The following is a 16,154-nucleotide window of genomic DNA, read 5'->3' on the forward strand; positions in this document are numbered from 1 at the left end:
CCTTCACAGCCTTTGGTCCCTACCTCCCCACCAGACATTACTAAACAACGAAACAGCTAAACAGCTAAATGAAGCACCAAAACACCATGTATGACCCCACCCCTAATCGACAAAGGTTGGATTTAAGATCAAATATTGTTTTAGGCCTAATTAGGCTTAAAACGGTACTGCTCCTAATCTCAGTCTTAATCTGAATCCTAATCTTAAATCCAACTTTTCTCAGTTAATATTCCAACCTTTCTCGGTTGGTATTCAATGTATGGTGGGGTCAAACATGGTGTTTTGGAGCTTTGTTTTGCTGTTTTGTGGTTTAGTAATGCCCCTCCCCACCACAATCAAAATTTTCAACGACATAAAGCAATTCAATAGTAACATGCCTTTCAATTCACTATCAAATCTCTAGGTTATACGTTCATTTCTCCCATTAGGGTAATCCACCAGCAACACAGCAATCATAATAATAATAATAATAATAATAATAATAATAATAATAATAATAATACAAAGTAATAAGTTCTTAGTAAAACATTTTGTTATAAAAACGAGCGATAAGAAACAATCTTGAAGAACAACGTTTTGTATTTATGCGGAATTTTTTATCCATAAACTTGAACTTGAAAATGACCGTGGAGTGGTCGAAACGTCATTCTTCTTATTTTTGGACTGTGCTTGGAGGAAAGTGATGGTTCAGTTGAATAGGAGTTACAGTATCAGGTTGGCACGAAGGGGTTGGTTGCGGTGAGTTTGTTGTTGAAGAGGAAGATCTGGTCTGGTAGGACGAGTTTGGTGTATGAAGGTTAGACAGAACACCTTGTTCAAGAATAACCAGCGTCAGTTGTACAAGGAGGTGGTGGGCAAGGCAATCTTGGGGCCCGACCCAAGCACCAAATTCAGGGAAGGCAATGAGGTTCTGGCGTGATATTTGATCAGTGGAGAAGAGGCATAACAAGGATGCTAGTTGCTTGGATGAGGTGAGGGACAGGATGTGGAGAAGGAAGAGGAAGTGGAGATTGGTGTTGAGAATGTGGAAAATGAATTTCGCGGGTCTTCATGGTGTAAGGGCGTTTTGGTTTCAGAGGTTTAAGTTGTTACAGGGATTGGAGAGTTTGCAGGGTTGTTTGGATACTGGGGAGGTTGCCGGAGTGGATGGTGAAGGGTAGTGTGGCTCAGTGGTTAGGGCGCTTGCCTTGAGATCCGGAGATCCCGGGTTCAAGACCCGCTCTGACTGCTCATTGAATTTGATCCTGGTAGTCCCTGGTTCAACTTCCCAGCTGCACTTGTAAATAGCCAACTGGTTTGCCTCTGGCCAGTTTAAATTCTTAACAGTTGTTGTTGTTGTTCTGTTCTGTCGTTTCGTTGTGTTTCATTGGCCCTGAAAAGCCCCTATAGGGAGCGGTCAATTAAGTATGTATGTATTTATGTATGTATGTATGTATAAGGGGAGGACGGTGTTATACAGAAGGTTTGTGCCAAGGGAACAATTCCAAGCCACTACAGACCAATAAAAATGAATGTATGTTTATCATTGATCTGGGAGCTACGGTGTACTTGCTGGGATCTTGGCAAAGAAGCTGTATGGACATTTGCAGAGTAATAGATTGTTTCCAGATGAGGAGAAAGGGTGTAGGAAGAGGTTGTGGGGTACTTAGGATCAAATACTGTTAAGGGAGGCTCGGAAAAGAAAAGGTGTTTGGTGATGGGGTGGATAGATTATGGGAAGCTCCATGATATGGTGCCGCATTCGTGGATTGATGAAATGTTAGAAATGGTGAAGGTGGCTGACAACATCAAGGGTTTGTTGTGTGGTAGTATGAGCGATTGGAAAACTGTATAGACGTCAAATGGGGAAGTATTGGGTGAAGTAGGGATGAAACATGGAATATTGCAGGGGCACTCCTTGTCTCCACTGTTGTTTGTTCTCATAGATCCCTCTCAGTATTTTGTTGAAAAGAGAGAACATTGGGTACAAGCTTGGGAAGGATAAGGGGTTCATCAACCATTTGTTGTTCATGGACAATAATTGTGCATGAACAACAGGTGGTTGGCAAACCCCTCATCTTTCCCAAGGTTGAACCCAATGTTCTCCCTTTTTCGACAAAATTCAAATTACTTGAAGCTGTATGGAAAATCTGAAGAGAAGCTGGAGAGTTTGATTGATGTTGTGTGGGTTTCTTCGGGGGACATAGGGGTAGAGTTTGGGCTCGACAATTTTGCTGTGTTGCTGTGGAAGCAGCGGGTGAAGGTTCGTTGTGAAGGAATTGGGTTGCCAGATGGTCAGGTGATGGTTGATGTTGACAAGAATGGGTATAGGCACTAATAGTAGTAATAGTAGTAGTAATAGCAGTAGTGGTTGTATGATGATAATGATGATGATGACGATGATGTCAGCAAGAAATTAGCAAAAGACTGTTATTCATGTATTAGCAAGTGAAGAAAGAAGTTGGGAAAAACAATGAGTGAAGTGGCTGTGGTGTTGGCATTGCTACAATGTGAGGTTACTCATACAGGGGACCTTGCATATATTTTACGCTCTCTCAAGAGATAATTGCTAATTGCACCCATTTTCATGAATTTGTCTCCACTGTAAGTGGGTATTGTTCCCTCGATATGTTCATCAGATTATGTCAACATCATCATCATCATCATTATCATCTTAAAGTGCCCCTGTGATCAAAAAAACCACTTCCTCTTTTCCTTCAGATTTTGAAAGTGTGTTTGCTTAATTAACACCTGACTGGCAAAATTTTGAGCTTTGATTTTTATCCAAAGGCCGTTTACTTTGAGTGTAAGTTTTGGATTTCACGGTCTGCCATTACTCACGTTCAAAACTGGCCGATTGGAGCTCAGACGGTTGGATCCAGGGAAAAGTGACGTCAGAGGCTCACTAGCTTAAAATTTCAGCGTGTGAACGCAGCTTATTATATATGCAAAGCGTGAGTTTAAAAGTGTGAAAGCCCAAAACCCCCGTGCTGCATATTAATTCTGCGGCGTACACACGTATTGCATTCTTAAACTAGTGAGCCTTTGACGTCATTTTCTCCTCGATCCAGCTCTGTCAAGAACATAATGTTAGTAATGGCAGACCATTAAATAGGAAAATTACAGTTAAAATAAAGAGGTGTCTTTTTGAAATCAGGGCTTAAAACGTGGGTCACTTAGTGTTTTGTTAACAGTTTTGACATCCAAAGAAAACTATGAAGTGATTTTTTGGTCACAGGGGCACTTTAAGCAAATAACAACATTATTGAAATCTAAATCCATGATTGCTGGAATAATAATCTACAGGCATCAAGAATATATTTTGTTAAAAGGCTATATGTATGAAAATAAATATTCATTTTCTTGATGTTTATTTGCAAGGAAAGACAAATAAGTCTAGTACATTCCTTCTTCTTTCTTTTCTACTTCTAAATCTGTGTCTCGTATGGTCGTAGGTTCACTCTTCTTGGCGTGCGGGATCCTCTAAGGCACAGGAGTGCACGTCTAAGGATAGCAAAAGACACTTAATTCACACGTGATCCACAATATGGTTGTACCATAATCCTCTCCAGCCTTTCTTATAGGTAATAAGTTTAGTGAGTCTACCATGGAACCTCTTACATTCTTATCCCATGCTTTCAGTGGTGGTAAATACTAATGGGGTAAAGGTGGCTTGTTCAACTTCCATAACTCTGCTGGCATACATACATTTCTTTTCATTCTCATGTTGGCGGTATATTGGATTTGGGTTGAGTTGAGATTCTGCATTTGGGTGACAGACCTGAACATCAAAGTACCCAGATCTTTGCCACGGGCATGGGTGTCTAAGTGAGCAGCAGTGGCTTGATTGGTCCTTCTTGAATACTTCTCCCATGATCTAATAATAATGATAATAATAATAATAATAATAATATATTATTATTATTATTATAAATAATAATAATTAGCTCTATTTAAGTCTTAGACAAGCTCAGAGACAAAACAAAGACATTAGTTAACTCAAATAAAATCAAACGTTAGTTTTTGAAGAGAGGAGAATACCGGAGTACCCGCAAAAAAACCTCTCGGAGCAGAGAAGAGAACCAACAAACTCAATCCACATATGCACTCTGAGTCTGGGGATTGAACCCAGGCCACATTGGTGGGAGGCAAGCATTGTCGACACCGTTAATAAGCTTCTCTGTTTTTTTGTGTTTATTTCAGCTGATTTATGGAATTCCATGTGTTCTTTGCTGTGCTTTGGTTATTGATTTATCATTACAAGGTAATGAGTGATTGGAAAACAGTGCTGATGTCATCAGTTTAAATCAATAAAAGAGTAAACTTGTTAACTATAAAAATTTAAGTCATTTACTTAGTGGGTTGTAGGCAGACCATTTTGATGATTTTACGATGTTCTCTCAACTGCAGAATCCAATATTGTATTACTGTACTATAGTAATGTTGGATGGTAAAGGATCAATAAACTGTTTGAAAAGCTACATGTAGATCTCACTGTTGAGTCAGGTATACCCCACGTTGACAGTAATGAGCCTCTAAATTAGTAAGCAGTGGACAGTTATATTTGAAAAGTCAGTGAAAAAAAAAGGAAAAATAATGTAATATCTGCCAAACAGATAAGATCTAAAACTAAGTGATGGATCGAGCACCCAGCAAATAGCCTGACTCCTGCCTTAATTTTTGCTTTTTGTGGTCTTAGGAGAGTAGTAGTATGCGCCCCTTTAGCCCCCAAAACCTCGATCCCATGTGCATATATTATAACCACAAAAACAATGGCGCAGGGCTTGCAGAAATTAAGGGAAAGTTTGAGCATGAGATGCAAGTCACGAAAGTACACATTTTCATGGATGAGAAGGTGAGGATGCGTGCATAAATTAGGGCAAGTTGGGGCATGCTGGGTCCCAAGAGACAGGGTAACCCTAAGAAACAACAATGGGGAAAGTCTGAACACAACCCTAGGTGCATAAATTACAAAACAATGGAGCAAGTTTGAATGTAATTCTAGGTGCATAAATAAGATAAGAATGGACCGAGCAAGTTTGAATGTAACTCTAAAATATAGTTTCGTAAGGAGCATGTGCACGTGTAACCATAAAATAGGCTGGCTGTTTTTGGCTGTTTGTGATTGGCTTTTGATTGTCTATTTGTGATTGGTTTCTTGTCCCCATATTATGACTTTATTGCACTACTCCATTGATCTTTACTGTTTGATTGCTGTGCCGGACAGAGCTCTCCCTCCAAGCCAGCAGATTCACATCACACTGCCAAAGTGATATGCACACACAAAGTATGCGTGCTCCTTGCGGAACTATAGTTTAGGGTAGGAGCCCATTACCTGGAGCCTCCATCTTCCATATTAACCCTCTGAGTCAACCCTGTCCCGTATCTTTCTATTTTTAGAAGCACCTCGCAGGGGGGCTTTACTGGGTGTTTTCACAATAGCTGATCATAACAGTCCTATGGTCAGCCATTTATTACGTCACATACGTATGTGACGTATGTGAACCACTTCACGTATGTTCTCAGTCACATACGTCACATACGTCACATACGTCAAAATGTAGTAGTTCTAAAAATAGAAAGATACGGGACAGGGTTGGCTCAATGGTACAATACAGAAAGAAGCTCCAGGTAATGGGCTCCTGTTTAGGGTTATTAACCAACCCTAATTTATGCGACAACATTGGATGCACATGTTATCACACGTGTCTCTTAGGGTTATGCTGTGTTGCACATGCTCCAAATTGGCCCTAATTTATGCATGCCCTCTGCCATTGTTTTCGTGGTTATAATATACGAACATGGGATCGAGGTTTTTGAGTCTGAAGGGAAGCATACTACTACTTAGGAGGCAGTGTGACCCAGTGGTTAGGGACTGCGTGCCTTAACATGTGAATGTGGATGTTTGATCCTGGTGGTCACTGGTTCAACTTCTTGGTTGCGCTTGTAAATAGCCAATTATTGGTTTTCCTCTGGCCCATTGGCATCATTAACATTGTTGTTTTCGTGTCATTGGCCCTGAAGAGCCCCCATGGGGAGAGGTCAATTACCAAAGTATGTGTATCTATGTATGTATGTCTCATACACTCAAAAGTCTGTCAAGCTAATCCAGCTAGGTCAACCACATGCTGGCTGAGACAGACCGCAACACAGGGAATTCCATCCCCTACTCTTCAGAGCAGTTTGTGGGCCTACGCTTTATAGTCCTCGTCCCAGAAGACTCAAACCATTTGCAGGTGTTATTACACACTTAAGGCAGCACTTTTTCCTTAGTTATTTTAAGACCAGTCCAGTTCTGGGACCTCCCACACGGCTCTCTGGTTCTTGACCAACTGAGCCAATTTGTCACCACTGAAGCAAAGTAGGCGGTAATTTCTTCTGGCAGCTGGCTACTTTTGACAATGCTGTGAGCCTGTAATTGTTAGTGTCTCTGAGGATTTACCCAGCAAAGGACTCTGTGCCCTACTCTTTGAAAAAAATTATTAATTAAGTTATAAGTACTTTTTTGCCACATTTATTGCCAACTACCCCAGCCTGTGAAGAGGTTGATGGTCTAAAGATTATTTTAGTTTTGGTGTAACTAGAGAACATATTCTTTGATCATGTTACTTTGTCTTCGTTCTTCTTTTCTTCAACAATCTGACTTAGTTTTATTGTGTTCATGGCCTGTGAGGAAACTGATTGTGAATCATACATTTGTGTTTATCATTATGCTGAAAATCAAGGTTATATTCCTTTTATTTTGAAGATAACACTGTGTGGAAATGGACGGCCATTGTTCATCCTTGTGTGTGCATATTGGGCATACTTTACTCAGTCAGTGTGCTATTAGGAAACAATATTGATTCTAAAAATCCACTGAAATCAGAAGAAGGAAGGTACAGTAATACTGAATGGTGACAGAGAAATGTCAATACCTAGAGACCTAAAATCATCAGCTCACTAATTAACTTCCAGGACAGAAATAATATTTCGCCCCCCTCCGTCACAGGAAATTTTCAGGAATATTGTCATTACATTGTATGTCATTAACCAAATGATTATCCAATATATGTTATGCATATATTATGCAATTATGCAATGAGGCCTAACAGATCTTTTGAATGATACTCATCCCTGGCTAGAAAACAGTAACATGACTTTGAAATGGAGGATGTAAATTGCAGGTTGCTGGTCATTGTTTTACCATAACTGAAACAACTCAAACCTTTACAAAAATGCTAACCTTAAACATTATCTAAAGCATAGTGTTTAGGACTAGTGTTAGCATTTAGTAAAGGTTTGGGTTTTTTTAGTTATGGTGAAAGAATGACCTACAACCCTTACCTTTAAGCTGCAGTTTACACCGTCTAACTTTGAAAAAGGGAAATTGTTTAGATGCAAGGAAGACGTGCATGAAAATTTATGCTCAGGAGACCAGGCAATTATTGGTAATAGTAATTATTATTGGTATACTGTTTCCAGCAGATGGTTAAATTCTAAAAATAATCATCAAGCTATAAATACATGCTTTCATTTGCCCCCTCTGGTGATCCAGGTGTATTTGGCATGATGTAGTTGTGATGCAAAGGAATCAAATGATGCCTTGTATAGAGTATGTCCCCACAGCTGTGGTCCTCAAATAATTTTCTTTACAAATTGTTACTAGGGAAATTGGAGGATTAATGATTGTGGTGTTGTGGTTAGGTCTGTGCCAGGTGACAAGGCTTAAAAGGTACATTTACAGTATTCTTACGGAAATAGATTTTAGCACTTTTAATAATAAAGAAATGGTATTTTAATAGCAATAAGCACTGTATAAGGGAGAAATATGGATGTAATGATGGTGGGAATTTATTGAACTGAAATACCATAGAGAAAACCTCGTCCAGTAATTAATGTGTTGAATTTAAATGTGCTTGTGTCCGGTACGGGTTCGATTCCCAGACTTGGTGTCGTATGTGGGTCCAGTTTGCTAGTTCTCTTCTTTGCTCCGAGTTTTCTCCGGGTATTCTGGTCTTCCTGGGCTCTCCTCAAAAACCCGTCTTTGATTTCATTTGAGTTGATGTGATTTCATCCCCAATAGACGAGTTCACGCTCTCGAGTGCATCATGGGTAATCAGGACAAGGTAGAGAGAACTTCAAAGGTTTGTGTGGAAGTTCTAAACGATGCAAAGTACTGAATTCCTGATATGCAAATTTGGGTTGCAAAGCAGAAGATATGCACTCAAAGTTGGGGCAGAATAAAGTTGGAAAGAATGGCTATGGTAGAAATTATTTTATTAAACAAAGTTTCTGCCGTACATTTCCAGTAATTCCAAAGGCACAAAATTACAGAGACTGTATGGACTAAAAGCAATATTTAGGAATTCCAAAGAATAGATGCGAAGTCCACTTCATTTCAGTTGTGAACTTAAACTTATTTGTTTGAAGGCAAAAGTCTATAAAGCAGAGTCATGTACAGTTCATTTTGCTTTGAATTTCCATGCAAAACAATTTCCCGCCATGTTGCCCTGATTAGCCAGGATGCACTCAAAAGTGTGAACTGGTCTATTACGCACTGCCCCAGTGCTAATTAACAATTAGACCGGGGCTACGTGTCAATAATCCATGAGGTGAAGCCGAATGGGCTATTGACCCGTGGCCCTTGAGGGCGAAGGGTCTAATTGTTTTAGTATCACCCAACTAGTCGGACAGAAAAAGCAACAATAAAGTTAGCAAATGCAAGTTGAAGAAATAATTATTTGGGAATAAAACGAAAGAAAGCGTCAGGCTTTTCACTACTCGTTGACTATTACTAATAGTCCTCTAGTAGCGTAGCCAATTAGAACGCAGGATTTGCATTAGTCCACTAGTTGGGTCATACTAAATACATTTAAGTTCATTAATGTCATTATCATTTTTCCAATCCGACAATCAGCAATTGGGTTTTGAAGTGTACTACTTGATGTTTTGGTTTTCGCTGATTTGCATTAGCGGAGCTCCGCCCCAAAGGCGCGCTCGCGGAACACCATGGGTAAGAAATAGGATAACCCATCAATGCGAGGAAAATTTGGTTTTGATCACTGTACAACCGTTCGTACGTCCACCCATCCATGTATGCCAATGTGACCAGCATCACGTGACCATATCGTGGGCTCAAGTTAAGAGCTCATCTGGGTCAGCTGGGTTTTTTTTTAAGTTGACCGCTGATCAGGTATACTGGGTTTCTGTTGGATCATAGGCTCAAGCCAGGTTAACTTATCGTAAGAATAAATAACCCGGGAGCCCCGCTTTTAGGCTTTGCTAAATCTATATATTACTTTGTCAGTTTGAGTGTGATGCCAAGAATGTAAGATATCATTAGTAGTAGGAAGACTGACATGGCGATGAGAATCTTCTGAAAAAGTAGTTAATGGCAATGAATGCATGGTTACCCCCAATTTTCTTTTTGGATACCAAGAGTCCTTACAAAGATCTACTTTCTCTGCATAGTTTTAAACCGCGCAAAAATACCCCTGCATTAGTTTGCATCACCGATAGGAAATCCAAGTATCTGGAGATGCGCAGAACGTATGCGCAATAACAATAGAAGGCACCGTCCTTAAATAGTTTTTAAAATTTATATAGATTATTTTTAGTATTTTTTTTTTCAATTAGTGTGTATTTGTACACAAATATACACTAATTGAAAAAAATTACGAAAAATAATCTATATAAAAATAAAAAACTACAAATGCTCCGTTAAGTTGAGAATTCCATAAAAACCGTCTAAACTTTACAAACATCAAATGCACATGCTTGGGATAAATGAGTTCTTAAAACGATTAGAGCTTAAACGTGGCGTGGCGTAGGTGCTAGCGTGTCTTAAATTATACCTCCGGTTTTTTTTAGGAGGTAGTAGCGAAAAAAGCTTATGCCCGGGACATGTTGATACTGAATCGAAAAACTTGTGACATAGTGCCACGCGTCTGGCGTACAGTGTGACCAGACCAAACCTGGCTAGGCATTCTGAGTAGGACAACTGAGGACAGATGATAAAAAGCACGCTCTTTTGAACTATTGTTTTTCAGTCACGCGATTCAGTCCACGGACAGCCACGTAGCGATTGCTTTAATAAACTATCTATCTGAACTATCTAATTGATCCAGTAGAGTTATAAGTTATCAAATCATTCTTTTGTTCTTTCAGTTTCAAAGAAACGGCCGTGTATCTGTGGACTGCAACAATAGCCATCTCTGTTGTTCCATTTGTTCTCTGGGCCTTCTACTTAGCTACCTGGGACATGTCCTCTGTGAAAAACCATTGCAAAGGCATAATCTCTCGACACCTGTACAAACAGGACATATAAATTCTTAAAACTGATATTAACTTTTGCGCTTAAATATGGTGCTACCTTTCGAGAAAAGTACCGGTAGATCTTACATATCAAATGAAAAGTGAGAGTAGCCATGCCATGCATTTTTTTGTTTGAGATAATTTAATTTTGTTTTCCAAGGAAAGAGTACAAATGATCAGCAGTCGGTCAAGGTTTTCAAATCACTAAATGACCTACTTGTTTAAAGCACCCATTCCAAATAATGCTGATAAAAGTCTAAAAACTCACTTTAAAGGAGAGTGGCATTTCCTTTCTTTTTTGTTTCTGTGGGAAAATACCATGTTTTATCCGGGGGATTGACATTTTACATGCCGGTGCAAAGTTTCAGTTGGTAGAACATTGCACCGACATCGCAGAGGTCATAGGTTCGAATCCCGTTGGAGCCATCAGAATAGACCATTTTCGAATTCTCACGGCTGGACTGGATCTAGCATGAAATGGAGGCTAATGCGGGCAAATTAATTTGTGTATCAAAAGATTTGCCCGCATTAGCCTCCATTTCATGCTAGATCCAGTCCAGCCGTGGGAATTCGAAAATGGTCTATTGTTCAGGCCTCGGTTGTTCAAAAGGTGGATAACGCTATCCAGCGGATAAACACTAGCAAAACCAAATTGAGTTATCCATTGGATAGTGATTTATGCAACGGATAGCGCTATCCACCCTTCGAACAACTGGCGCCAGGTGTCTATAATTAGAGACAATTGCTTAAATTGTCCTGTTGATGAAGTGCGAGGATTTTATTGAAGTACTTTACTGTTACTCCATTTACAGGAGTTCTATTATCTCCTGGTAGTGTGGAGAGTGAACACCATTCGTCTCTTGTATGGTGCCCTTTGATTCAGTGTTCTCAATCAGTTAATAGGAACCTTTAGCAAGAAAGATGACAACGACTATGAGGTCGTTGTGTAGAAATATCATTTCCTGTTACTGCAATAATTTTGCGATTACTCGATGTCGCTCGGCATGGAAAGTGAGTGTCCACATTTCAAGAATAAAGTTGGCGAGAACGGTGGGGATATTTACGTCTGGTTTTCAATAGCGAAGCAAGCTCAAGCGCAAGCATAAGCAGCTTATGCGAGTGAAAACGAACGTCAACGTAAACATCAAAATCAACCACAGCAACCGCCATTTTGTTCAAATGTTCAGACGCAGGGAATCTAGAACGAGTGCTTTAATGGGCCAGACGCAACAAATTTCCTCGTGCTTATGTTGTGCCTCGTTTTCACACGACGCAAGCGAACGCAAGCATATTAAGCGCAAACACAAGGAAAAGGACAATTTTGATCCTTGTGCTTGTGCTTATCCTTGCGTCAACCTCGTTTTCACGGTGAAGTAAGCGCTATTATGCGTGATACTGAGATCAAACCGTAACAAGAACACTCAAAATGTTGTACCATGTTAGACTGGCAAGACGAACAAAGAATCGAAACAAGTAATAAAGATGGCGATGAAGCAACTGCACGTTAAGTCTAACCTGAGGCAGTATACCAAACGAAAACACTTAGACCAGGAAGATTTAGGTGATGTATAGGCCTGTGGAAAGTGTCAATGCTTTGCTTGTGGAGTTTAAAAGCCTTGAATAGAGGACTTTCGCCAGCATCTCACGAAAGATCACAAACAGAGTCCGAAACTTCTTTTCCTTCGATGTGCAATATGCTTGAGGAAAACACATTTATGTCGTTCACCTAGAGGGAAAAGCTAACATGTGGAATTTAAGAATTGGACTCCGGACTACTGAAAAATAGCATGATAATGAAACCGCACAGTTTTTGCAAGTGACCGTTTCTAGCGCGTTTGGACTGCCAGGATAAAAGTGACGTAGATTTGCCTTCATCCCAAGATTCTAGTATCGTTTGTTACTCTATTCCAATGCTTTCCAATATAAGATTATTTCATGACGAAACATGTAACAGTTAAACCCCAATGGTTGTGCAAGTTCTGAAAGTGGCACCACTGAGCAGAGATCAGAATAAGTACTCTGGCTCTTGCAATTGCAATACTAAACCTTTGAGTGTATCTAGGGGTCTTAGGATTCCCTATTTACCTTTTGCCTTCTTGCATTTGAATGACGGGACTTTTTGAGTGGTGTTCGTTTTTCATATTATTGTAAGCAAGGGTGCTTTTGACTTCCAGGAAACCAAAACTCCTCAAGCAAAGTGGGATTATTGTCGCAACTTTAATGCTGCGATCACAATCACTCCTAATATGTTACGTTGCCACAATGTTATAAAAGCAAGTGTTCCCGCATGTCTTGATTAATACCATCATAATCGTTCAGAAGAACTAAGATTAAATCCTGCATTATGGCAAGGTTCAGCCATTTGTTGCCTAATAGTTTTTCTGAGGTTAGGGTACGGGTGGTGTCGTGGAATATGACAATGTTTCCATCTCTGTTTTCAAGCAGCATCTTTCTGTACCCATCTAGAAATCCTGGTGCTACCAACTCGTTAGCCTCCCACGCAGACACTCTTAGGGATGCGGATAAAACCTGCGGGAGAAAATTGTCTTTATCTCGAAATTTTGCTCGGTGACATATCTTGATTTCTTTTCATGACGTATCATTCACGATGGCACTTCGAATAAAAAAGTTTCGGGGAAAGTTATCTAGTACAATTATCTTGGTTAAATTTTCAGCCTCGGTCAATGCATTTCTCGTGCTCTGATTGGTTCACTCAATCTCGATTATCAGCTCATATACCTTAGCGAAATTTCTCTCTGAATAAAGCAAAAAAACTGTTTCTGTGGAAAGTTTAAATCAATTCCGCGACGTTTAGAAGTACGCGAAAAAGTAAGAAATGTTTTTGTGAGGAGCCTGCGTCTGTCTGACCACAAGGTATTACACAACATCGCATCAGCTCTCATCAAGTTTTTTCGATTTCACACGGATTTCGCACTTTCTAAACTTTTGGAGTTTAAGGAATTTAATAAAACAATTATTCAATTCGCGCTTGTTGGATATGAGACTGGTTATAGCCAACTCGGCGCTACGCGCGTCTTTGGCTATTTACCATCTCATATCCAACGCGTGCTCATGGAATAATTGTTAAGTAAACTATAAAACGCCTTTTCGATGTATCTTAAACTCTACTAGAAAACTTTTTGTCATACTGATACTCTCTAATAAGTTAAAGAATTTAGAGAGATTTCCAAAGAAATAAAAACGGTTGGTCACAGACTTAGTTTTTCAGATAATATTTAGAGGGCCTTAGTGTGGACCTGGCGTGTTGCCATGGTAATAGATATGACGTCATAAGTACCCTTAAAGTATTACCCAACAATAGATATTTATAGTTTGCCTACACTTTGAAAGATCCTTATTTGGTATTTTTTATCGTTTCACAAACACTATAGCAACAAAAAACCCTTTCGAGCCTCCTTAAGGTTTGCTTTAAACCTTTCCAAAATATTCTTCAGAAAATAGGTTTCGTCTCTTTCATGATTCATCCAATGAAGAAGTAAGTTGACGCATTGACTCTCCCAGGGCAGCGATCTGCACAGCGCCGATTGGTTCCTATGTAAACCGCACGTGATTTCCAGATGACAGTTACTTAACAAAGGGAAAGGAAGGTGTGGCTCGTTTCAGCAGACACTTGTGTGGGAGGAACGCGTGTCGAAGCCCAAAGAGTGTCGACGTGGGAGCCTACCAACTCGCTTCTTGATTCTACTACTTAACTCCTCATATTAAGTCATTTTACTTTCCTCTTTCACACCGTCTTTTTGAAATGTACCATTATGCATGAATTTTCGGGTGAGGAGTGCTGATTTCGTATAGGTACCAAGTGAACAGGATACAGATCATGTACAGATCTACAATTTAACAACTCGCATGACAATATTTTCTTAAAATTGACGTATTTTGGTGCTATATTCCCACCAAGGTGCGGGATCGCAGAATATCAAATATCACAAATGAATAGGTCATTTCCGAGTTCTTGCCTGGCTCCTCTTCAAAGCGAGGCTAAGTGCGAAGTTTTTGTTATGAAAATTAGTAGTCATTCTTATGTAAAGTAGAACTAATTACCATCACAAAACCTTCGCACTTAGACTCGCTTTGAAGAGGAGGTAGACATGAACTCGGAAATGGCCTATTTTGATATTATTGTGATATTTTGATATTACCACGATATTCTGATATTCTAATATCACCATGATATCCATGATATCTTGATATTTTGATATCACCGTGATATTCTCATATCTGCATGACACATCAATATAGGATATACCTGTAGCTCAATGAGCCGAAACAAGCATGTTACGCCTGAATATACCTAGTTTTGAATCCAACACACATGAAGATACCTCGTACTTTATTCCTTGAGCCGAAACAAGCATGTTTCGCCTGATCATACCTCGTTCTTCAATCCATGAGCCGAAACCTAGCCTGCGAACGCAGACGTATTTCCGGCAATAAACGTAGAAAATTGTGCTTTGTCATCAATGCGTTGAATAATAAACAATTATCCTGCTCAATCTTGCGGAATATCGCCTAATTTTAGCTAACTCGGCCTACAGCTTGTCGGCTAAATATCAGGCGATATTCCGCGCGATATTATCATGATATTACTAGGAGTTTCAGTGTGAAAGTGTGTGCTGGCGCGGAAACTGGGAGCAGTGACTGGTATTTTTTTTTTAAACAGCTGCCTGTGTGGCAGGCGTTACTATTTTATTAGCAAAGGGATAATTTCAAAACAATGTCAATTCATTCTTTGAATTTAAACTTCTGTTCTTCTGAAATTTCTGGCCCCTTTTCAGCAAAAGATATACCTTTTGAGAAATGTTGAGCGTAGTTGAGCAAACGACAATTTAAATTTATTGTCGTGTCGTGACGTAAAACGTAAAACAATAGAACAAAAATCGTGAAGCAACACCTAATCAGAATTCGAAATCCCTAAGGACCCCTAAAGCTCTTTGTTACGTCATGTTTGTCTTCTACACGAAGTAAAAGCCCCTAAATGCAAATCACTTGACCTTATTAGCAAAGACTTGAGATTTTGACACCTTTCTTGATATTTTGATAATATTATGAGATCTTGATAATATCATGATATATCAAAATATCAAACCTCATCACCCATAACTTGATCCTAATAAAGACTTGAGATTTTGATAGCCTCCTTGATATTTTGATAATATCACGAGACCCTGATAATATCGATCATGATACATCAAAATATCAAACCTCATCACCCATAACTTGATCCTAATAAAGACTTGAGATTTTGATAGCCTCCTTGATATTTTGATAATATCATTAGACCTTGTTATTCCAGTACCTCTGCAGATTATCAAAATATCATTGCCTTCTGTCACTATCAAAATCTCATGATATTATCAAACAATCTTCCAAGAAATGTATGAGAACAATTTTGATATATCAAAAGTGATACCACCTATTGATATTTTGATATTCCACTATACCGCACCCCCGGGGGAGACTCCCATATGGAACAGACGGGGATGCTCGTCGGAAATTTTTAAGTTAATCCCTAAAGGAGACCATCTGGGCGTGGCTAAAGCTTTTTGTGATCCCTAAGGAGACCAATCTGGGCGTGGCTTAAGCAAATTTTGACCCCTAAAAACAAGTTAAAAAGAAAATTTGACTTCTGTTTCTCTTCGCGTAATTCTGTGTTTCTTCGCGGAACCCTAAACGAGACCTTGGCGGCTTAAAATATTGGCGCTTTGCCCAGAACACCCTAAGTGAGACCAAAATCCAAAATTTACACCCCTAAGCGAGACGACGAGCATCCCCGTCTGTTTCATATGGGAGTCCCCCCCCCCACCCCCCCGGGGCCGCACCTCACTCTTGACCTCGTATAGGATCCGTATAGGTACCAA

The 16,154-nt window shown here is 39.6% G+C and overlaps 1 protein-coding gene across 6 annotated transcripts in view; it reads left to right on the forward strand.

Moving 5' to 3' along the window:
* LOC138060093 (transmembrane protein 220-like) overlaps nucleotides 1-10,549 on the forward strand; it is a 13,248-nt gene extending 2,699 nt beyond the window's left edge. For 5 of the 6 annotated variants that reach the window (XM_068905799.1, XM_068905796.1, XM_068905800.1 and 2 more), the window contains 4 exons: nucleotides 4,183-4,243; nucleotides 6,728-6,857; nucleotides 7,628-7,693; nucleotides 10,129-10,549. In XM_068905799.1, coding sequence (XP_068761900.1) covers nucleotides 4,183-4,243; nucleotides 6,728-6,857; nucleotides 7,628-7,693; nucleotides 10,129-10,288 — 417 coding nt within the window. In that variant the 3' untranslated portion in view covers nucleotides 10,289-10,549. The remainder of the gene's footprint in view (nucleotides 1-4,182; nucleotides 4,244-6,727; nucleotides 6,858-7,627; nucleotides 7,694-10,128) is intronic. The other variant, XM_068905801.1, reaches the window with a different exon arrangement.
* Nucleotides 10,550-16,154: the final 5,605 nt, after the last annotated feature.

This window comes from Montipora capricornis, chromosome 8, assembly GCF_036669925.1.
Source record: "Montipora capricornis isolate CH-2021 chromosome 8, ASM3666992v2, whole genome shotgun sequence".
Classification (NCBI taxonomy): Eukaryota; Metazoa; Cnidaria; class Anthozoa; order Scleractinia; family Acroporidae; genus Montipora; species Montipora capricornis.